Source organism: Rousettus aegyptiacus, unplaced genomic scaffold (assembly GCF_014176215.1).
Source record: "Rousettus aegyptiacus isolate mRouAeg1 unplaced genomic scaffold, mRouAeg1.p scaffold_m13_p_6, whole genome shotgun sequence".
Taxonomy (NCBI): domain Eukaryota; kingdom Metazoa; phylum Chordata; class Mammalia; order Chiroptera; family Pteropodidae; genus Rousettus; species Rousettus aegyptiacus.
In genome coordinates, this window is record NW_023416309.1 from 56,067,519 (window position 1) to 56,090,482 (window position 22,964).

General features: G+C 63.7%; 3 protein-coding genes across 7 annotated transcripts in view; 1 reads left to right on the forward strand and 2 right to left on the reverse strand.

Annotated features, from left to right (window-relative positions):
• LOC107500587 (phospholysine phosphohistidine inorganic pyrophosphate phosphatase) overlaps window positions 1-16,830 on the forward strand; it is a 79,445-nt gene extending 62,615 nt beyond the window's left edge. Inside the window, exon 7 of the mRNA XM_016125988.2 lies at window positions 14,195-16,830. Coding sequence (XP_015981474.1) covers window positions 14,195-14,291 — 97 coding nt within the window. The 3' untranslated portion in view covers window positions 14,292-16,830. The remainder of the gene's footprint in view (window positions 1-14,194) is intronic.
• On the reverse strand, window positions 10,508-14,198 carry LOC107500588 (translation initiation factor IF-2-like). Of its 2 annotated transcripts, XM_016125990.2 has the most exons (3): window positions 12,859-14,198; window positions 11,844-12,046; window positions 10,508-11,286 (listed from the first exon to the last, which is right to left on the reverse strand). In XM_016125990.2, exons 1-3 carry the CDS (start codon window positions 13,160-13,162, stop codon window positions 11,140-11,142), a joined length of 654 nt encoding a protein of 217 aa, XP_015981476.2. In that variant the 5' UTR covers window positions 13,163-14,198; the 3' UTR covers window positions 10,508-11,139. The 2 variants fall into 2 exon arrangements, 1 of the variants encoding a protein (XP_015981476.2); XR_001594561.2 differs by having other exon boundaries at window positions 11,203-12,509; window positions 12,859-12,944.
• A 1,392-nt stretch (window positions 16,831-18,222) lies between the features above and the next one.
• FAM53B (family with sequence similarity 53 member B) overlaps window positions 18,223-22,964 on the reverse strand; it is a 101,772-nt gene continuing 97,030 nt past the window's right edge. For all 4 annotated transcript variants that reach the window (XM_036222741.1, XM_036222740.1, XM_036222742.1 and 1 more), the window contains one exon: window positions 18,223-22,426. In XM_036222741.1, coding sequence (XP_036078634.1) covers window positions 22,064-22,426 — 363 coding nt within the window. In that variant the 3' untranslated portion in view covers window positions 18,223-22,063. The remainder of the gene's footprint in view (window positions 22,427-22,964) is intronic.

Here is a 22,964-nt window from a genome sequence, read left to right on the forward strand (position 1 = left end):
GTGGGGAGGCTGGGGGTCCCGGGGACTCCCAGGGAGGAGTGCAGCGGAGGCGCAAGGAGAATCCCCTGGGACTGCAGGAGCTGAGAGTTGGGGTCCCACCCTGGTCTCAGTCCCAGCGGGCGCGGACCCTGCACCGCCATCCTCTGGGCGCTCCAGCCCTTTGTGTCGGCCTCTGTTGGGGCTAATTGTGTTTGGGTCTGGCCCCACAGCAAGCTGCAAGCTCCCGGGGGCTGGTTTCTGCCTTGGCCAACTCCGTGTCCACTGGCCTGGGCAGAGCTGGGGGGTAAACTCGTAAATAAGAGAGAGGGCACAAACCAGGGAGTGGGCGGGCTATCTCGTGGGCTACCCAGAGGCTCAGGTTCAAATCCCAGCTCAGCCACTTACTGCTCTGTGTGCCTCTGGCTGCGCCCCTCCCTCAGCCTGGTCCCTTCTACGCGTACGTGTGCCTAAATAACAGCACAGAAAACACAAGTCAACGTTTTGTTCTGCTGCTTGGCACGTAGCAATGCTCAGTAGCTAGCAGTATTGTTATTAATGAAAATGTACTTCGTGGTCTTCTTTGTGGTCTCTTTTGAGTCTTTAAAATATCCCCAGATGACCACAAAGTAGCAGTCTGGCCTGAAAGGGGATAGATAGCACTGTCGGTTAACGTCTCGAGGTGGCCTCAGGTGGCCACTTGTGTTACCAGCTGTGGCTTGTGACCTGCTCTGGCAGATGGGGTGCTGTTCTCCTTGGTTAGATACCCAAGTGCTCACCGCACATAGCCACGCGCACAGTCCCCCGCATGACACGCACACACTTCTGCAGGTGCGCACACGCACACAGCTGTTCCCCGCGATCTGCTCTAATGCATGGTTTTCGTGGCTGTATAATATTCCGCGGCTCTTTAAAAGCCGTCTTGAACTTTATTGAAAAATAGCATAATAGAAGCGCACGTATCATAAGCGCACAGCTGGACATGTCTTCACAAAGTAGAATACGGCTCCGTAACCAGCCCCAGATCAAGGAACGAGACACTTCCAGCACCCACGTCCCCCCTCCCGTCCCCCCCCCCATCCCCGGGGCGACCACTTCCCGGCTCTCACTCCGGGGGTCAGTGCGTTCGTTTCTTTACGTGAGCGAATTCTCTTTCACGTCTGGTTCTTGTGCCCCACACCGCATCTGTGAGGGCCTCGGTGTGCGTGAGTCGGCGTGGGGGGTCCGTTCTCGCTGCTGGGAGATTCCTGCCATTCCTCTGAGAGCCCGGCGCGGGCACTCGGGGCCCTTAGCAACGGCCCTTAGCAACGGAGTGAAATAAGCAGACACGAAAGGACAAATGTCGTATGGTCCCACTTACGTGAAAGGCCCAGGAGAGGTGAACTACGGAAAGTAGGTTGGAGGGTGCCGGGGCGGGGGAGGGGGTAGCGGGGAGTCACTGGCAGTGGGTGTGGCGTTTCCGTTTGGGTGGTGAAAAAATTTTTGGAACCAGATAGTGGTGATGGTTGCTCAACGTTATGGATGCAGTTAATGCTGTCGAGCTGGTACTTAAGAAGGATTAAAATGGCACCTTTTCTGTTCTGTGTGAATGTATTATCGCAATTTAGAAAAATTAGGAATGTAATATACCAAAGACTATTGACCCATCTACTTTAAATAGGTAAATTGTATGACGTATGAATTAGGTCTCGGGAAACCCACTTAGAAGAGAAGCAGATTGCGGGACGTGTCACAAAAGGGTCCCTGTTCTCCCGGGGGAGCGCCCCCCTCGCTCCCTCCCTTCGTGCTACGCCGGCGGCACGCGCCAGTCAGTGCCCGCTGCCGTAAGGGAACGCCACAGCTGGGCCGGGGGCTCCGGACGCAGGGACCTGCTTTCTCACGATTCACGCCCGAGGCCTGGGCTTCCAACGTCCAGCTGTCGACGCCCGTGGGCCGGATGACGACGAAAGGGCCGGCCCCGTCCATCTTCCCCCGGCGTCCCTGGCCTGCTCCGTCCACTGCTCCGCCCTGCACTGGCCCCCCCACGACCCGCTGCCCCGCCCCCCGAGTGACCGCTTCGGCGGGTGGGGCCCATGTCCTGTCCCCCCGCGCCCTGGCCTCCAGAGCTGTCGTGTGTGTAGGTGCAGGGGAAATTCTCCCAGAACGAGTGAGCGTCCCGTCCCGTTGGCTCGGCGGGTGTGAGCCGGGGGGGGGGGCGGGGGGGGGCCGGCAGGTCCGGACGGCAGGGCCCGGGGGCCAGGCAGGGGCTCCGGGCGGCCCGCTGGCCCCCCGAGAGGCCTGCGCCGTGGCGTCTGTTGTGCTGTTCGGCCGTCAGCACTTCATAAACTGAGGCACGAGCCCAAAGGGAGCGACCCCGACTGGACCCGGCTGCGGCGGCCGCTTCCGTGCTGCCTGGAGCGCTCGCGCCCGGTTGTCACGGTCACTGTGTTCTCTGCACACGCCGGGCTTCGATGATCCGCTGCTGTGGGTGACTCCACGTGGAGGTTTCACTGCCTGGTGGAGTACGCACGTATTAAAAAAAAAAACCAAGCCTGGCAGGACACGGGTGAAAGTACAGCCTTCCCAGAAATATATTTAAAGAAAAAAAAAAAAGTTAGAATATAAAGCAACAGCGTGAAGTGTGGGGGTGTGGGGGGCACACTTGAGCCACAGCGGCAGGGCCAGACTCCCTCCGTATCCTGCCCCCAGGCCCCCGTCTGCACCTGTCCCCAGGCCCGCCAGGAACAGAGGGCACAGCGGCTCCCGGACCCCTGCACATGCGCACACAAACCTCCTTCTTCCCTGGGCAGGGGACGGCCAGAGGACCAGGGAGAGCGCCTCCGGGGTGCCGGTGCCAGGCCTGTCCCAGACGAGGCCCCCTCAGGTCGTGTCCGTGCTTCAAGCACGGCCAGTCTCCCTCTGCCGGTGTCACTTAGCATCCTGAGCTCTCAGGTACATCTTCTCACCCACTCGATAACTTCTAAAGGAGGCAAAGCATTCCGAGGACAAGGAAATCGATGCTAGATAGTGTCCGCTGAGCGCTTCCTGTTGCTCTGACTCATTTAATCACTCTTATCCGTTATCATTAGATTATCATTAGATATCTAATGCCCATGTCAGAGCTGGGGACCGAGAGCTGGGTCCTCCGGGGAGGAACCAGGTGGGCCAGCTGCTCCCGACACATGCTCCTGCCCACCAGGTTCTGTGCCCTGAGGACCAAGGCCCGGTGGCTTGCCCAAGCCCTGGCCAGCCAGAGACAGCTGTGCCCTGGGCCCACCCCAGCCTCCTGGGCTCAGAGGCCACTCCCACCCCCCCCCAACAGGACATGTGGCCTGTCCCCCATCTCACCTTTTCTTTAAAGCAAGACATCCCCTGGGCCGATCACACTCTGAGATTTTATTGATCTAAAGGAAAAATTATATTCATAAGCTGTCACTCCTGATAATCTCCAAAGGGCCCACATCTGGTCCCACGGCCCCCCAGGGAGTCTAAGGTGCTGAGGCAGGCGGCTAGCAGGCTGCCCGCCTCCGACCACGTCCCTCCCCCGTTAGATGACGCCTGACGGCCTTCGAGGCCCGGCCCGGCCCTGCCTTCCCCACCCCGAACCGTCGTGCTGCGGGCGCCTCTCTCCTGCCCTCGCGGTGTGGCGGCGACGGACGCCTCCCCGCCACACGGGTGCATGTCACACGCCCACACACACGCACACACCTTCGCTCCCTGCCGCTCTCAGCGATGGCACTTCCGCTCACGCTGTCACTAACTGCTCGATTCGTTCATGTGTTCGCTGCGAGTCCCCTGAGGCCAGGCCACGCCGGGCCAGCCAGGGAGGCTGGCTGAGGGAAGGGTGAACCCCCGGGATTCAGAGGCTTAGGTCCCTTGTCTTCTGTCCCAGCTGCACGTCCTGGGTGCTGGCTGTGGGACCCAGCGGAGGCCACAGGAGGCCTCCCGTGAGCAGCCCCGGCCAGGGCTCCTCTTGGCGCTTCCTCCCAGGGCCATGTGTCCGGTTCCCTTTGTGCTTCCAGGCACCCCACGTGTGTCACCCCCCCCCCCCAGGAATCCTTCACAGCCCTTCCCCCGCCCCCCAACCCCAGCTCCAGAGCGTAACTCCACTCGGGTGCTGCTGGACGTGTGCTGAGCACAGAGCCGGGGGCCTCACCGCCATGCCCTCCCCTGACTCCTCGGGCAGCTCAGTGAGCCCCACCTGACAGGTGGGCTGGAGGGGACAGGCACAGCGTAGGGGCGCAGGGGGCTAGGGAGAAGAGGGAAGGCGGCGGGAAGGACAGTCCTGTGTCTTTTGAACTGTGTGCAGGTACCTGTGTTCACTGTGCCAGGTGCCAAGGGGGCACAGGTGCCGGGGGACTCAGGCACGGCCACCAGCCTCAAGGAGCCCACGCTCTGCTGTGCCTCCGAGGCTGGTGGGCCGAGCAGTGCCTACGGGCCCCCGGAGGGCAGGCCCCGCGCAGCCCGGCTTCCAGCGAGCGCTCACGTGCGAGTCACACACTTTGGTCTCAGCCTTTGGAAAAACACCTCTTTGCCTCATTTGTCTTTGGCCCCACCGATGCCAGGCTGCCTAGAAGCCCCAGAGAGGGTCAGAGGGGCTTCCGTAAAGGGGATTACATGGAAACGGGGTTCTGCAGGCAGGCGGCCTGGGAAAAGCCGGGCCGGTGTAGGCCGCTGTGCTCACGTACCAGACGCTGCTGCTGGGGCTCCGAGCCTCCGAGCCTGTGGGGCAGGCCTTCCTGTGCCGGTAGTGAGTAGACAGGCCCCGTGACTGGCTGAGAACGGTGGGGTATCCCGCAGGCCACAGACCCCTTCTCTCGAGGAGCATCTCGTGGGCCAGGGTTCGGTGTGCCCTTGGCACAGGGTGCTCTGGCTCTTGGCGCAGCCCCGCCCACCGCCGTGGGACGAGTGGGCGTGAGTCACTCCTGCCTCCTTGGAAAGAGCCAGCGGCTGGCACGGGAGAAGAATCACAGCGCCGGACGCCTCCCAGCTTCCCTCGGCTGTGTTCGCGTGACGCGGCACCCACAGGGGACACCGCGCGCAGGACCTGTTTCTCTAGAGGCCTGGCCGGCCCCTGGAGATGAGCATTTCAGGCTGGCCGGGGAGGAGGCCAGCACTTCGCTGCGGTATTTCAGCGCACGGCCGGCCCACACTTGGGGTTCCGGTGTCCTGCCGATGGACTCATAGCTGGTTTCCAGTTTTTCACGATTATAAATCACCCTGTGGTGAACAGCGTTGGTGTGCCTCCTTGTGCAAGCGGGCTGGGTTTCCTTTAGCACGATTTTCCCCACCCTTGCTGGGGCCTAAGCATCCTCGTGGGCAGCTCGTTTACTGTGCGTTCACCAGGTCCATCCCTGGCGGGTCTGAGTTCGGGGCCCAGGACTCTAGTCTCGGTTGCGGCGGTGCCTCAGTGGCTCCCGGGATCGGGGAAGTTTAGCAATCCCTGATTCGGAAGCGAGAGAGCTGACTCAGCAAACGGGCATCCGCAGTTTACCAATCAGATGTCGCTGATCACGCCGAAGGCGCTGGGCCTGTTCATATCCCCTTCCAGGGAGAGGAACCCCATTTTCCCGCCCCCTCGCCAATTCTTGGTGCTGCGAGGGGTTTTTTTGGGTTTTTTTGTTTGTTTGTTTTTAATTTCTAAATCTGAACAGTGTGTAATACTATCTCATTTTAATCTAATCTGGGTTCCCTGTGCTTTTGGTGAGGCTGAGCACTTTTTCAAACGTTTCCTAACCAGTCGGGTTTCCTTTTCGTGAATTATCTGTTCATATCCTTTGTACCCTTGATGCATTCTACTTCTGCTCCTTCGTCAGTTATTTGTGTTGCAAGCGTTCACTCCCAGTCTGTGGTTTGTCTTTTTACTTTGTTTACGGTGTCTCAGTTAACAAAAGTTTTACCTTGAAATGTAATCAGGTTTAGTAGTGATGTTCTTATAGGTTGTGCATTTCATACCATGTCTAAGGCATCCTCCCCTCCCCATAGTTATAAAGATATTCTTCTACATTCTCCTGTAGAAGTTTTAAAAGTTTGCCTTGCACATTGTAAATCTACTTGCTATTTAATTTTACTTTCCGTACGGATAGCCAGTCGCTCCAACACCGTTTTTAAATAGACCGCTTCCCCCCCCCCCACTAATTTGTAAGGCTGCCTCTGTCATACATCAGGCTTTCCACATTTGCTTTTATTAGTCCCTTTAAATGCGGTTTTTAAAAAACGACTTTATTGAGATATAATTCACCACCATACAGTTCACCCATTTAAAGTACATCATTTGGTGGTTTTTCGTAGATGCACATACTGTTAGAACATTTGCGTCATTTCTAAAAGAAACCCCGCCCCCTCCTCCCCACCAGCCTCCTGCCCGGCCCACCTGCCCGGCCCTAAGCGGCCGCTAATCTGCTCCCTGTCTCTGTGGTGTCCCTGTTCTAGATAATTCACATAAAGGGAATCGTATGAAATGCGGTCTTTTATGACTGGCTGCTTCCGCCTGGTTTACACCTAGGCCTGGTTTACACCCAGGAGTAGAGTCGCTGGGTTAAACAGTGACTCGTTTGAATCACTCGAGGAACGGCCGGGCGGTTTCCCAAAGCAGCTGCACCGCTTCGCGGTCCCGCCGGCGGCGCGTGAGGTTCCGGTTCCTCCGCACCCTCGCCGATACGGGTTTCGATTCCCGCCGTGTCAGTGGGCCTCACTGCCAAGGCGACCACGGGATCCCGCCGACGTGAAGCGTTGCTCTCTAGAGCAGCGATCTATGTTTTTAAATTATATTTTAAAAGAAGGAGTTTTTACACATGTCCGCACAAAAATATCCATATGGCGGGGGCGGTTCTCACCCCTCTGGATGTCCTGTGGCAGTGGCTTGCAGGTGATAGGTCTGCCTTCCGAGGAGGGGCGTACCATGCCCCAAAGCCTGCCTCTTCGCCCCTCTGCTGCCCTGGTCTCATCTGGCACTGGGGAGGGGTGCTGGGGAGCACCAGAGGGGGACGCTGGGAAGGGCCGCTGGGAGGGACACGGGGGGCACCAGCCAGCCCTCCGCAGGGGCTGGCTCACAGGCTGCCTCGTGCTCCTGGAGCTGAGGGAGGAAGAGCAGAGGTCTGCCAGCAGCCTTGGGGACGGAGTCTGTTTGCCATCACTGGGCTGCTCGAAGCAGGCCGAGAGCGGGAGGGACTCGGAGCTGTGCGTGGCAGGCGGCGCAGAGCTCAGCGACAGCACGTCCTTGGTGGTGGCCGTCCTGCTTCGAGCAGGCATCGCAGGTCCCTATTTTTTACCTGTTCCAGAAGCCGCCGGCTGCCGTCTGCTGGAGTGAGCTGTGCCCTCCATTCTGGCTTCTAAGCTGCCGCAAAAGGCAAAGGCCCGATGGGCAAAAATGAAAACTGGGCCTTAAAAAGGTGACCAGGGCTCAGGCACAGATCGCTCAGACACGGTTCGCGGCCCCACACAGGACCGCATGCACGAGACGGTGTGGGCAGCGGCCACGCGGGCTCGCGCGACACCTTCGTCCAGGGCCCGGAGAGCAGGGACGAGCCCGAGCCTCATGGAAGGCGCAGTGCTGCGGGGCTCACCCCTCGAAACCCTCCCCGCCAGCCAGGGCTGCGCCCCGCGACCCCGTCGCAGGCACCTCGCTGCCGTGGTCCTAGCTCTGCCGCCCAGCAAGGCCTTCTCCTGTCTGTCCCTGTGGGGACAGATGAGCGGGGCTCCCCACTGGGCAGCCTCAGCCGCGGCTGCAGGGCCATCAGGCTCACGGTTCAGAGCCGGGGGTCCCTGGTGCCGCAGCCCCCGATCGGCAGGCCCCCCGCGGGTGGCCGCTCTGGCCGGGCCGTGAATGCGTCCATTATTCCGGGGCCTGACGCGGCGTGCCGGGCCGGCAGCCTCCTCGGGTTGGCGGTGCTTGGAAGCCGGGCGCTGCCAAATCCCGTTGTTTGACTTAATGTTTCAAGGCCAAGTCCTTTCAGGAAAGTTCTTTCCACCCCAACCACCCCCTTAGAAAAACAGACGTGTGATTGATTGGCTTTGCAGGTTTTTAGTCCATCATTCTTTCCAAAGAATTGTGTGAATGGCTCGTACGTTCAGTCACGTGACATTCTCTCCCGCTCTGTCTCCGCCTCTGCCTCTCGCTCTCTCCTTCCAAATGCGGACGAAATGGAAGCGGGAGAAAATGGAACACGAGCCTCTGGGGGTGGGGGACGCAGAACGAGCGATGGCCGAGGTCCCGCGGGGGACGCGCCCGAGGGGAAACGCCGGAACCTTCCGCACGGGGTTTGCCGCAGCCGGACGTCCCCGTCTGCGTTCCTCTGTGCGCCCGCGATGCTTCGCTCAGGCCTGGCTCTCCACGGCCACCTCTACCCCCTGCCCGCCGTGGGAGGGGCGGAGTCAGGGCCACGCCTGGCCTCTCCCTTCGGGGCAGTGAGGGTGTGGAGGACACGGGGGCCTTTCTCATGCCGCGAAGGTGCCATTGGGGCCGAGACACCTTCTCGAGGCCCAGGACTGAGTCAGGGCGTGACGCGGGCATCGGCGCCTCCCTCTCCGCCGCCCTGCTGGGACTGGGACATGTCAGCCCCACGCCGGGAGCCGCGGGAAGGCAGTGGGCACCCGTCCAGCCTGTCTGGTGCTTCCCTCGTCTGCACGATGGGCCGGTCCCGTGGGAGGCACTGGGTGACACTCAGCTGACGGAGGGGGGAGACCCCGGACCGGGAGACAGGGCGGGCCCGAGGCCCAGCACTGCCACCTACTTGCTTTGGGACCGAGGAGGTGGCAGCCCCTACTAAGCCGGCTTCCTTGACCATAGAACAGAGGCCGGATCACGATGCTGCGGAGACCGAGGGTTCGCGGCGCTGGCCCTGCATGACCGGTCACGTCAGGGGAGGCGCCCTGGCTGTAGCGAGTGCTGCCACACCCCTCTGCGCAGGAAGCCGCGTCCCAGACAGAAAAGACCTCGCCCCGGGAGGTGCGGTTTCTGCCGTCCTAGGGGGAGGCGAGGCGGGGTGGGTGCCTGTTCAGCTCGGGGCCTCAGCTGGTTAATTAAAGGGGATGTGGGGCAGGAGGTCGCCTCTCCGAGCCTGGCCATGGGCAAAGATCCCGTTGCGGCCTGTGTGCAGGCATGTCCCCAGTGTCCTGTTGGGGCTGCGGCTTGCAAGGAAAAAGGACAAAGCCCTGCGCACCGACAGCCGGGTACCCCCTTCCGGCCCCCAGTTTCCCCGTCGGCAAAGTGGACAGCGCCTCCCCGAGGCTCGCCGAGGAAAGGCGTCTGCGGGCGGCGGCCGCCCGCGCCCCGCCCGTGGCTGGAGCTGCTTCCAGGGCTTTCCTGAGGCCACAGGCCGGGCCTGTTGGGGAGGGTTTGTGGCTTCCCCGTAAACCGTGGACAGGGCCAGGGTCTGAGGAAAATCAAGGCGGTGTTGAGAGAGCGTCCGGGGGGGGGGGGGGCTTGTCTTCCTGAGCTGGAGATGAAACCAAAGAAAACGAGATGTTGTCTAGGAAGCGTCCAGGGCGCGGCCGCGTGCCAGCAGCCAGGCAGCTTGGACGGGCTCCCCGAAGCACAATCGGCCCAGTGTGGGGCGCGCCGACCCGGCAGCCTGGCGTCCCCGAGGGCCAGGATGAATGGCCCCCTTACTGGGCAGCTTTGACCGTTTATGAGGTGTCGTCTGGGCCGTGATGAATGAGGTGGCATCGTCGGCTTTTCAGGGAAGGTGCTAGCTCAAGCCGGGGGAGGGGCACTGGCCTCGTCGCTAGTTCGCGCCATGCCCTCTGCTTCTGTGCCTCAGTTTCCCCATCTGTCTGGATGGGTGGACTGAATAGGAGTGTCCGCTCCCCCAGCCCTGGCCTCGCTGTCATAAGTGCAGGCAGGAGAGAGAGAGTCCTGGAAAGAAGGGGGCCCAGGGACCCCCTTCTGCTTAGCTCTGCCTCGTGGGTGGCAGGCAGACAGTCCCTTGCCCAGAGCCGGGTGCAGCCCTCTGGAAGGACGCAGACTCTTTCTGTCTCGGATGGAGCCTCGCTGGGCTGCCCGGGGCCAGCATCTGCCCCTCCTTGGGCCTTGGTCTCGTCTCCTGAGAACTGAGGGGCCGGTGCCTTAAAGTCCCTTCTTGGCTCCTAGGTGTGGGGGCTTGTTTGCCTTGCTTGGGGCCTCGCTCGGTCCAGCGGGTACGGGGAAGGTGCTGGCATTGGGGTCGGACTGGGATCTGAGTCCCAGCCCCGTGGCACGCTGCCATGTCACCCGACGCGAACCTCCCCCTCCCGCGTCCCCCGCTCTGGGAGGTGAGTGCGAGGCCTTCTCCAGGCGCACGTGAGTGAGGCGTCCCAGTGGACGTGCGAGGCGGGCCCCTGGGGCGCTCCGCCCAGAGCGCGGCGGGTTCGAGGCCGTCCAACGCCTCTCGGCGGCTGACTGGTCAGCAGGGCTGGGGCGAGGCTCACCCCCGGCGGAGGGGCGCCGGGTCTCCTGCGGCCTTTGGTTGATGTTGCGGGTGCCGCTGGCCTCCTGGGCGGGCTCCCATCGCTTGCATCCGGCCAGCGCTCAGCGCCCCTCGGCCCGGCCGCGCCCGCGGGGTGGGGTGCGTGCCGCCCACCGCTCCTGTCACCGAGCACCTTCCCGCGATCCCCGCGGCCACTGGGACCTCCTGGTGTGTGGAGTGCCGATTTTAACCCTCTTCGAGGGGGCCATGTGCAGAGCGGCTAAAGGCCGGTAGGTAGGTCAGGAGGCCGTGCGGGCCCTGGGAAGGCCGTGGCGCTAACGAGGCTGCATTTCCAAGCTTGGGGCTCACTTCCCATGAAATGAGGGCTGCACACGTTGGACCCGGAGTGGCACCCCAGGGGGCGCAGCCCGGCCTGTGGGCCCTGTGGCACTCGCCTTAGGAGGATTCCCTCCTGAGGTCAGACCAGGACGGAGGTGCTGGGTGCAAGCCCGGCCCTGCCACCAGAGCTCTGAGCGAGCAAGTTCCTCGCCTGTCTCGAGCCTTGGTTTCTTCATCTATCAGGTGGGGGGCAGTATCGGTGCCACCTCCCAGGACAGCTTGGGGAGGCACCTCCATGGCACCCCAGCTCTCGTAACCCCTGTCATCGATGGGATTCCCCACCCTCGGGTGGCAGCCCCAGCCCCCACAGCCCACCTGCCCGTGCAGCAAGGCCGTGACTCTGGGAGTGTGGGGTAGCCAGCCGCAGCCCCTGGGAGGGGTACCAGGGCCGGGGACAGTCCTAGGGTGACTGGGGGCCCTTATCATTGCGCGCAGAGCTGCCTGGTGCCCCCACCCTAGTGGATGGAGCACCTGCTGTGGCCTCTGCCTCCTCCCTGCTGGTGTCAGGCTCCAGGCTCCAGCAGTTCCCTGAGGGGCGTCGTTCCCCCTAGGAGGGAGGAAGGTGTGAGCGTGGCGGGCCACCCAGCATGCACCTCTGCTTTCTCATGTGCACAAAGACTCCGCGAAGGAGGGTTTCCCCTGCCTTCCTCCCCCGACCTCCACCTGCGGCAGATGAGCAGACAGACAGGGGCGGCCCAGGAACCCGAACCACCTGCTCCAACCCCAGGGGAGGTCCCAGCCAGCAGAAGCGTGTCCTGTCCTCTTTCCCGGCCAGGGGGCCGTGGGTCTCAGAGGGGCCTGGGGCGAAGACTCTTTAGGGCTGGGTTTTTATTTCAGTATTTTTCCACCACGTGATTTTAAAGCAGAGGCCCCCATCTGTGTGAGCTCATTGGACGGCAGGAGCTCTCTGCCATCGGTGACAGGAGGTGTCCTAGGTTGCAGGGTCCTCAGGGTCTCCGGGCTGGCTTGTACCAGGCAGGCCTCGTGCTGAGGCTGGGCCCAGGCAGATAGAATCGAGGACAGGAGTTGGGGGACGTGGGGGCCAGGGGAGCCAATGGTCTGGTGGGCGGGGAAGGGGAACATAGTCCTGCAGGCTGAACCAACCTTTGTAGTGAGGATGAGGACCTGAGGCTGGAGCCGAAGGCCAGGCACTAAGTTAGGGCATCCAGGCAGGGAGGCACAGGGCCTGGGTTCTTGCTTCTGTGACGACCTCCTCGAAGGCAGGGACCAGGTCAGGGTCCCCCGGCGAGGTGGAGGGCTCAGCAGACCTTGGCCGGATGAAGGCACAGGCTCAGTGGGGAGAAGCCCTGTCGGTCAGTTGCTCTGTAAGCAGCAGGAGCCAGTGTTTTCTGGGATGCACGCAGTCCAGCCTGCCCTACCTGCCCGGCCTACCTCCATAACCCAGGTCCCAGGCTGGCCCAGGGGACAGAGGCAGAAGCAGCTGGTCTGAGCTCTGTGGCCAACTCTGGTCTTTTGGCCACCCCACAATGAGATCACTGACCCCTGGGCCCTTGCCAGCAGCCGGCTCCGGCCAGGAGGTCAGCGGCTGTCCCACTGGGCCTCAACAAGCTGCCCCGTCTCGGGGCTCGAGGCCCCACTGCGTCTCCTCGCCCCCCCTCCCCTACATGTCCCGCTCTGTCCTGGGAGGACCAGTGGGCTCGCTCTCTCCATCACCCACTCCGCTCTCACGGCCGAGGGCAAGCCTTTGCTGGGTCTCTTTCTTCATCCTCCGTAGTGTGCCGTCTTTGAGGCTCCGTGGGTCCCAGGTCACTGGCCAGCATAGAGTGGGGTTCACTGGGCTGAGCATAGCTGCTTCCAGAGCTCCTCTGGGCCTTTGGGGCAGGCAAGCCCAGGTCGAGCGCCCCCCCCCCCCCCCCCCGCCGAGAGCCGCAGCCCACGGCAGCATCACGTAATTAAGACATAAAAGTCCACGATTCCCTCTGCGTGTTGGCAAACACCGGCCGGCTGCTAATGCAATCCTTTCTTTTAATGGATTCTCGAATTTAAATGATATGTAATTAAACGTAATTAGCCACGTACGCCATTCGGCTAGGAGCCGTATGTTGCGTGGGGCCGGCCGGAATCTCATTACGCAGCATCTTCTGTTATGGGCAGATACCTTGTTCTCTCTTGATGCTGAGTTCCTTTGACTGGGCAGTGACCCTGGCCCCAGGGTCCCGTGCAGGTGTCAGGGGCGGAGCGTCCGGTGCCAGCTGCCCCGGGACTTGGGCGATGGCCCGGGCGGGGCCGTCTGCTGGGAGCAGCTTTGCTTCGCTTCGAGCTTCGAGCGGTGGAAACAACGCTGGCCTCACTGTGGAGCTGAGAGCAGCTGGGACGCCGACAGGAATGCCAGGAGGGGACACAGGGGTGTCCGCACCCTGAAACCCGCCTGCCCGTCCCAGTCCTGCCGACAACCCACTCATAACGGGGGGCGGGAGCACCCCAGCACAACATGTCCGTGGCGGGGCTTCGGGCCCCTTGGGCCCAGGGGTAGCCGAGGGACGCTGAAGGGCATGTCCAGGACCATGGGGACCCCCCACAGGCCCAGCACTGGAGCCAGCCGCTGGCCGCTTCCTTCAGGCTGTTGGGATGTCCCCAGAGGGTCCTGGTCCCAGCCCGCCAGCCCCTCCCACCCCAGGGCCCATGGCTGACCCCGCCTCACTCTTTCTGCCTTGTACCCCATACACTGATGTGTGTCCATAGGTCCCGCCTGTCTGTCCCGCTCCGTCTCCCTGTCCAGCCCCAGCCTGGGCACACAGGGCATCCCATGACAGCTCGCGGAGTTCTTGGTAGTCATGGTAACAGTGCTGAGCGCCTGGGCCAGGCTGCGCCCCCAAGGGGTAACCGGTTTCCGGCCTCTGCCTGTCTCTGAACCTGGTGTAAATGGTCCTCGGGTTTGGGCCCCCTACCGAGTGAGATCCAGCCCACGAGCGTGGGGAGGGGCCTTCCCGTCACCAGGACCTGACTCTCCAGCTCACAGCACCCCGGACCTTGGGGACTGTCTGGGAGGTTCTGGCCCCCCAAATCCTAGTCAGAAGCAGCTCTACCAGGAGCACTTCTCCGTCGGGCAGGAGTGGCCTTACCGGACACTGACCAGTTGGCATGTCGGCCCCCTGGGGTTTGGGCAGGAAGGAGCTCAGCCCACAGTCAAGTTCATGGCCCTGCTCTCAGGGGTGTGATGCTGGCCGCACGGACAGAGCAGGGGCCATCGGTCACTCTGCCACAGAGCTCTGAGCAGAGAAGGGGTTTCGGGCGGTCCCCGGGTGGAGGGAACAGTCCAGGGGGAGGCGTGTGTGTCCTCAGTGAGGGTGGCTGGGACCGGGGCGCAGGGAGGGAGGGGGACAGCTGTCGGCCATCAGCTACCTGACCTGGCCACGCTAGCTGCCGGGAGGCAGCGGCTTCAGAGGAGTCAGCACGGGGTCACCAACTAACGGCCATCCTGCCCTGCGCCGCAGGCCCAGCGACGAGCATCATCCGGAGGTGAAGGCTGATGGGTACGTGGACAACCTCGCGGAGGCCGTGGACCTGCTGCTGCAGTACGCGGACAAGTGATGGGCCCTCTGGGAGGCCCCCCGGCTCCTGCCATCCTGTCTCCGGTGCCCAGACCACCACGGCCCTGCCCTCTGTCCCCCACAGGCAGGCGAGAGGGTGCCGGCCGGAGCTGTGGCTGCCCTGCCCCCGGCCTGAGCTGGCCAGCCCCTTCCTGTCTCCCTCTGCTGGCCCCTCGCCCCCCCCCACCCGCCCCAGCCACGTGCCCCAGTCTCCCAGGAAGAGTTTGCTCCCTCCCCGATGCCTGCTCCCCGGCCCGCCCCGCCCTAGTGAAGTCAGGAGGGTGGGACAGGCGGGGCAGCCAGCGGTGCTCTGGGAATGTCCCAAACCCATGCCCTCTCCACGAGCCCCTGGTCACGCAGACGCCCCACCAGCAGGACTCCTGGGCATGTCCCACGGCCTCGTCTTCAAACACGCTTCACGTCACATGAGGAGCCCGGAGGAGACAGGCCTTCTGTGCACAGCGCCGACCTGAGCCAGCTCCCCTGGGGGCTGCCCGGCGCCCCCGCCCACCCCCAGCCCCCACCCGCAGTCAGTGCCCACTGAGCACTCTGACCCCCCCCCCCCACACACACCTTCCTGTCCCCAGAAGAAGTCACCTTTGGCGCCAAAAGCTGGGGCATCCCCCGGGGGCACTTGGAAGACCATGTGCTGCAGAGCAGGAGTGGGAACCTCTGGGCTCAAGGTCGCGGGCGCAGGGGGCGCAAGGGGCGCGCTCTGGAGCCGTACCTCGAGGGACTGGGGTGCGTCATGCCCAGTGCGTCTGGGCGGAAACTAACGTTTAAACACACCACCCTGACCTGCGGCCGACTCTGGCCTTCCCGCCGAGGCCCGGGGGCGGGGGCAGGGCCTGCCACGTGCTTGAACCGCTGAACGACAGAGAGCCGGGCCCTGAGACGCCTCACCTGCCCTGGCCCCTTCGTTAACAGGGGAAACCGAGGCCCCCAGGAAACAGGGAGCTGCCTTAGGCCCCGAGGGGACAAGGTGGACCAGGGCGGACATCGGCCTTCCCTCCGCAGCAGCCCCGTGGCCGGCGGCGGGAGCCACGTGCTCCCCGAATTCCCTCAGCCCAGTTCAGGTTTCAGTCAGTCAGCTGAATAGATACCTGGATTGCTCTGTTTCTCCCCAAATCGATCCTGGGAGACAGCGTCTCATAAAAGCAGTCCTGGGCCTTCCTAGACAGGATTTGCACCGAGCAGAGGGCCGCCCACGCAGGGCGCTGGGCTCTGCGCGGTCCCAGGCCTCCCCGCCCGCCAGCCACTATCAGACCGGGGCTGGAGGGCTGGTGGTGGCCTTGCCACCAGGATGCCATGCAGCCAGGCTGGCGTCAGGGGCCTGCGGGGCAGGAGGGCGTCGGGCCTCTTCGCTGGGAAGTGTGCACAACGCCCTCGTCACAGCTTGCAGGGGTCCAGATGGTGGCCGTGCTCGCGGGGCTGGGGGGGTGACTGCGGGGGACCCGCCTCCGCTTGCCGCTCGGCGGTTTCCTTTCCTCTCCCCCTTTCCGCGGCCGCCCGTGCTTGGTGTCACCGGCAGGAGCCCACAGCCAGGCGGCGTCCCCCTGGAGGACAGAGGCCGGTGTTCCCTCTCCACAGGCACGTGGAGTCGCCTCTGGGAAGCTGCCGCCCAAGAGTGGGGACAGTGAGGGTGTCGGGGGGGGGGGCAGTGCCAGAGGGACACAGGTGCGGGCCCTGCTTTGTCCGGGCAGAGAACACGGCGCCTCCTCCCCCAGCTGTGGGTTCAGCGTGGCCGGCGTCTCCCCTTCTGACGGATGAGGAAACTGAGGCGCAGAGAGCGAGTGACTCGCCTGCGGGCTGACCGCTGGCCAGGGCAGAGCTGAGGCGCGAATCTAAGTCTGATCCTGCGTCTGTGCCCCTTCCAGTTCCTTCCGCAACCGCGTAGGGGCGGCTTCTGGCGGCCCCGGTGGGGCCCTCAGTGGGGCCCTCAGTGGGGAGGGCATGTGACCCTTGAGCCTCGGCTCCCCCCTTGCTTAGCAGCCACTGAGCCCTGTGGGGGACCGGGCTTTACCGGGTGCCCTGTCGCTTGGCTGGGGACGGTCAATGACCCCTGTCTTGCTGCCACCGAGGTTACAGTGAGGACCTCCCTCACCCAGGGCCTTCCAGCTGCCTGGCTCCGCCCTCTGCAGACCCTCCTTCCACGCCCCAAACAGGGCGGGCGGAGTTCTCGGGCGGAGCTGGACGGAGCCACTGGCCACAGCGGGACTGGAGCTCAGGGCTGACGCGGGGCGGGAGCGAGGCCGAGTCCGGCCCTCATGCCCGGTGGCCGCCCACCGCCGGCCCAGCTTTCCCCTCCTTCAGATCAGGTCGACGAGGTCCTTCAGAGGCCCAGGAGGGCCCCGTTCCTCCCCGCTGGTCCCACCCGAAAGGGAAGGGTCAGGTGGTGGCCAGGTGGGAAGGGCGCAGAGGTGGGGGGTGTGCGGGGTGTGTGCTCATGGTTCCACACCCCCAGCGTGATTACCCACAGCTCTGATTTTCCCTCTCGGAACTGACCCAGTTTAGATAATAAACGTATTGGGCACTTGGTATTATCTTGTGTTTTCTTAAGGTTGGATTTTTCTTTTAGATTATAAGAGCAGTACGTATGACTATAGACAGTTCCACAGAAGGACGTAAGAAGGAACCAGAATCAGCCCGCGTCTCACCGCAGTTAACGCTGGGGGCAGCCCCCTCCGCCCTTCCCATGCGGAGACGTTTGTACGGGGCACTGCCATTCAGGCGAGTCCCAGAGCCTGAGCCCTGGGCGGCGTCCGGGCTCCCGCGGGTCTCGAGGGGCGGGAGGGCGTGGCAGTGAGTCTGTCCTGCCCTGGGAGAGACACCAGGGCGACAAGCGGGTGGCCGTCGCCGGGCGGGCTGAGCTCGAGAGCAGAGGCCGCTCGCCTCGTCCGAGGGGTGCAGGTAAGGGGTTTTCGGGGGCTGGGGGTCCATCGAGGGCCACGTGTGCGCTCTCCTCAGCCGCGGGACACGTGGGGACCACCGTGCGTGGCAGAGCCTCCCCTGGGTCCCTGGGCCTGCCGGCTACGAGGCCGCCTGGGGAGGGGCGGGGCTCCCCGCACCCCCGGCTCCGGTCAAGCAGCCTCGCTTCACCTGTTTCATGGCCGAGGCGTTCACGGACCGTTTTGTTTGAAGAGACCCGAGCTACGGAAAACAGGCAGAGTCCAAGGAGGGCGCTGGGGCCTCAGCCCTGGGACCTGGGGTCCGAGCCGCCCCGGCACGACGGCCTCTTCACACCCACCAGGGCTGCAGACATCCTGGTCTCCTGAGCTTCGTTCGCTGGGGTCTCCAGTCTGGAGGGTCAGGCCCAGGGACCGTGGGCCCTGAGCCCTCGCTGGGCTGAGCTACATGTCGGTGTCCCCCAGGCCCAGGCAGTGCAAGTGGGTGCCGTCTGCCCTCCGTGGGACGTGGGGCCTGGCCTCTGCCACCCCGTGGCCGTGCTGCTGGGCGGGTGGCCGGCAGAGCTCCGGGCCAGCCTGGCACATGCCCATGCCCGTCGGGGGTGCTGAGGGTCGAGCTCACGTGTTCACTGGGACTGAGAAGTTTCTCCATGGCTCTGGACTCGGAAGTCACAGAGGGGTGTCCCTGCCTGCTGTCCTGGGGTCCCTGGCTCTCGGCTGGAGTGAGGAGCTGGGCCCCTGCACCCCGCCCCACATTGCCCTGGGCACTGGGCTGCCCAGAGTACCTCTAGAAGGGGGGTCCCCCTGTGACTATGGCTGTGGCCCGGCCATCGCCACCTCCCCCCGACGGTCACTCACCCCCTGCATTTGAGCCTCCTGACGACGCCGAGGTGTCTGCCACCTCCCTTTGACAGACCCGACCCTGCGGCTTGGCGGGGACGTCAGGGCCCCTGCTCCTGCCACAGACGGAGGGTGGCCCCACCGACTCTCCACACCCGACAGAAACCAGACAGGCGGCTCGGGCGGTTGGATATTGAACCAGGAAGCTTTATTTACACAGTAAAAGTAACAAGCGAATTCCTGAGACTAGAGCGGCTCCTAGTGCAAGTCGTGGCCTGCGCGTGGGGGTGGGCGCCTTCGGCACGCAGGCTGCTCCCCAACCCAACCCCGCGCGCGCTGGCTGCCACCCTTCCTGCAGCGTGGCTGGTGCGGAAGGCGTGCTACGGCCCCACGTGTCGCCGGGCCCCCAGCCCCGCGCACTGAAAACACGGTTTATTTGCCAGAGAGACTATGCTAGAAGGTCAGACTACCCTACCTAGGCTACGAGATCTCTCCCGTGTCTGGGATTTAAAAAAATTTTTTTTTCTCTCCTTTCTCTTTAAAGAGGCAAGGTTTTCTGTGACTGGCACCCATGGAGGGGGTGGGGGTGGGGTGTTTGACCAACCGTGCGGCTGTGGCGAGAGGCGGCCCCACCGTCGACGCGGGAGCAGAGTGACCGGGCTGCCGAGCCCGTGTCTGGGGGCTGCTCGCGCCCCAGGCGCAGAGCCCGAAGCGGTCATCACTTAGGTGACCGGTCCTGAGGTCACAGTGCACGACCTTAACTTCACGGGCAGACACGGAGATGCCAAGCCCGAGCCACGGCAGGGCGCCCAGGGGCAATGCCATGGACGCTGCTCGGCCGTGCCCCGGATGCCCTCGGGCAGCGTCAGCCGGAGCGTGGGAAGCCGGGCCGCCCGCACGAGGAGACCCATTTGGACGTGTGGGTCCAAACGTGGCTCTCCGTGTTTTTTATAATGTGGGCTTTTCCTTTATTAAAATTTTCTTTCGGCATACAAATTCGCAAAACTTTCCTGTTACAAAAATTCTGTTGAAAAGTAAGGCTTTCTGAGGATGAACATCCACATGTACGGTCAGAACGAGCTCCCCGTGGCCCGGATGTCATGTGCGCCTGGGGCCCTGGGCCGGCCGGGCCACCGCCCCGAGTAAGGCAAGAGGGTTTGCAGCAACGCGAACGGTGAGCCTGCGGCCCTGAGCCCGGCCCGGCCTCCACGGCAGACGGCAGCTCGTCGGCCCAGCAGCTTCGGGGATGTGCTTTGGACTGAGGGGGTGCCATACGCCAGCGAGCCTGTCCTCCCCACCCAGCTCCCCCTGAGCCACGACCCTGCTCTTGCCCCTCAGGGCCCCGCCGGGCAGCTGGGCAGGTGGTCTGGCACAGCCCTCACTCCTGGCTCTGAGCTTCCTCCGTCTCCGCTCAGAGGCAGGAGTTCATGGGCATCGGCTGCAAGGCAGGGCCCCGACAGAAGTGAGGCCCCTGCAGGGCGAGCCTGCCAGCCCACCCGCTGCCCCTGGGGACAGCCACGCGGGGTCACAGGGAGCTTCCCGGGTGAGGCCCCACGAGTCCTAAGACCTCTGGTGCCAGCGGGGTAGCACAGAACGCGCCTCCGGGCCATGGGCAGCACCTTCTAGATACGGTCTTCTCTCTCCAGGCGAGATGAACCACCTGAAGGCTTCCTCCCTCTCTGAGCAGAAGGGCCACCTGCCGTCTCTCCCCTCGTCACTGCGGCTGCGGGCTTGGGCCAGGAGCTTTGGTGGGGCCAGGACAGCCACAAGGGGCCTACGGAGGCTGGAAAAGGCCAAACCCTGCCTTGGGCTAGGATCCCTTCTGCCCGCAAGTGCCCTGAGGCTGGGCTTGCGGGTCAATAGGACCAGCTTGGGGCGAGGAAGCCCACAAGTCCAAGGACAAGTCACCTGTGACACCCACCCCATGTGCTTCCCCTCCTGGCCCTGAAGAAAGGCACCGTCCTGGCCCAAAGCCCACCCCTCACTGCAGTGTGGACCAGGAGTAGGGCCGCTGTTGGAGGCCATGGTCCCTCTGTGGCCACTCCTGGTGTGCGCCAGGTGCCACCTCCCAGCCCAGGTTTCTGAGGACACGAAGCACCTGCGTGTGCTCTCCGAATTTATACACTGCCGACGTCACCCAACACCTGCCCCAGCGCCCCCTGAATTCCCTCTAAGAAGACGTGGCCTCCACAGCCCGCCAAGCACGGATCGGGCGAGACCGTCTACCCGGAGCCCCTAGCTCTCCGGTTCGGCTCTCCAGGGGACGTTTGTTTGGTGGGAGCCACTGCGGCGAAGCCGGTTCACGCCCCAGGCCCTGCCCGTTGCCCACACACACCCATTGTCTCTCCAATCGGAGGCTGCGACCCCATCTCCGAGGCCACTGACCGGGGGTTTTCTGCAAGCATCTCATGGCTGATCTGCAGGAAAAGCCACCTGAAAATCAGAACCTGAGCCACCACACTTCTGATATGAAAAAGTGAAGGTTTGAGTAAAGCTTCCCGAATTGGGTCTCTCTTTAGGGGAACAGTGAGAACCTTTTGTAGTCAACTCGCGAAAGTGAGGCATTTGCTCTTAACGGAAGATGAGCAGAAGCAGGGTGGCTCTGAACGTGCCGCGGTCACGTGGCGGTCAACTCCGGAGAGCGCCCCGGTCGATTTTTTGGGAGAAGGGGCCCCTTGCTCATAAGCCGACCCGGCTGCTAGTCTGCGTTAGATGCCGAGTTTGCTGAAAAACCAATATTCAAAGAGAGCAGCGCCTACGCGATGTGTCTGCGACCAAGATGGACAGGAGCCACCTGAGCAAAACCCCGGGGCAGGGCTCCCCGTCACCACCACCACCGGGGCGTCTGCCGGGAGTGCGAGGGGCTGGGGAGGGTGCAGGGTGCCTCCGGGTGAGCCCGGAGCACGAAGGCAGCAGTGGAAAAACTCTGCTCGCCCAGTTGGCCGGCGGGCAGGCTCATCTCAAGGCAGACGGGGCGCCTCGCCCGAAGCGCATGGTCCCCACCGCCAGTGAGAACATGCCTGGGATACCGCAGGGGGGCGGGTCTTGAAGGCTCTCGACCTAGGTCCCCCCAGAATGGCCAGCAGACACCTCCCACCCCTGACAGGTGCACAGGACCTGGGTTTGCATACCTGCTCATAGCTCTTACCTCCTTTTAAGAGGTCGCCCTTTTATGATGATGTCTTTCCACCCCCTCCCCCACCCCGAATCGACTGAGAGCCTCACTGAGTGACAGGTGAGCCACGGAGAATGGCCGCCATATGCCAACCCTGCCAAGATAGCCCTGGAGTGGCAGAGAGCCACAGGGTCAGGCTCCCCACGCACGGGAGAGGGACGTGGGTCTATCCAACAGATCCAAATGTCTACTTAATGCAGATGGCCTCTAACGGGTACCCCAACTTGTTCCCCAGGCCCCGAGAGTTCAGACGTGGAGGGCGACCCCAGCACCCCTGGGCCCCTGCCGCTCACACTTGGGATTAAGGCCAGACAGTTGGGATATTACGACAGGAGGTCACTCCGGCACCTCCCGACCCTGCCCAAGCCTGAAGCGGGAGACCCGGGAGCAAAGGCACGGAATAAAACTGAGTGAAAGAAACTGTGGGGCCGACCCCCCAAACTGAACCTGAGCAGGCGGCCAAGAAGGGCCTTGACGCCGCCGGATGGGCCCGAGCATGCGGGGCAGGGCCACGGGGCTGCCCAGCGGGGGCGGCCGGGGCGCTCGCGGCCGAGGTCCCACGAGGAGAAGGGGAGAGAGACCCACCCGAGCAGCTGCTCCGGCAGCCACAGCAGCTCGGGGACCGTGACGGCCGCCGTGCCGGTGGGGCCGAGGCGTCGCACCGGGTGGCACGGGCCCCTGCGGGGGGCCAGCCTCCCGGGGCATGGGTGGGCTCTCTCCCTGGCACCCGGCGCCTTCCAGGGAGGTCAGGCCCAGGAGTGGGGCTCCCCGCGTCGGTGACCACCTCACGCCTGGAGGGAAGCTGTCGAACTTGACGCACCCCCACCCCCGACCAGGGGCCCGTGGCCCGCCTCAGTTGTTCTCTATCTGTTCGATGTCCAGCTCGCCGTCCAGGGAGCAGGGGCTGCCCCCAGCAGCCCCGCGGTCCCGCCAGGCCGAGGCCGGCTCCCCACTCGGGCCGCAGCCCTCGTCCAGGGCGCACCCGTCCGATTCCTCGCTGCACAGCTCCTCCTTGTAGGCCAGGTGCTCGTCGAAGGAGGGGGGCGGAGGCTCAGGGACTGGGGTCCCGGCGGGGGTCCTGCCCCCGGGGCCGGAGGCCGAGAGCAGGGCGGTCCAGGACCTGGTGCTGCCGACGTGGAGGGCGAAGGGACTGTGGGGGCCGCGGTCCTCCATCCCCGCGCTCAGGCAGCTCAGGCTGCTGAAGGTCTGGCAGTTCTGTGGGGAGACGGACAAGCGCGTCAGCGAGGTCACGCCCCTCCCCGGGACCCGAGGACCGCGTGCCCCCCGAGCCAGGCCGAACGCGGGGGCTGCCTGGCAGGAGATGACCACCCGCACCCTGGACTCTCCACTGTCCAGACAAGGAAAAGGGCCGTGGGCCACTCATGAGCAAACACCCTCGGCCGACCACGACCACGTTAATAAAGAAATGCAGAAGCCGCTCATTCACCCACAGGGCGGCAAAGAGCACGGCTTGGTAACAGCCGGTTCGGGGCTGTCGGGAGGGCTCAGAGCCCTCCGCCACCCTCCTGCAGGGCGACCGGGTGCCCGGGTGGTCGGGTGCCGGATTCCTTCAGGCAGCCGCACTTCTAGGGCTTTATGTCGCGAAAACAATTAGGGGGCATGGGAAAATCCCGCTACGGACTGCTCCCCATCACACTGCTCAGCTGAGGAGGGGAGAGTAACCTAAGCCCCCCACGAGTTCTAAACGCCTGCGTTTTCCGACGAGGAAGGGTCTCGAGCCATTCAGAGGACA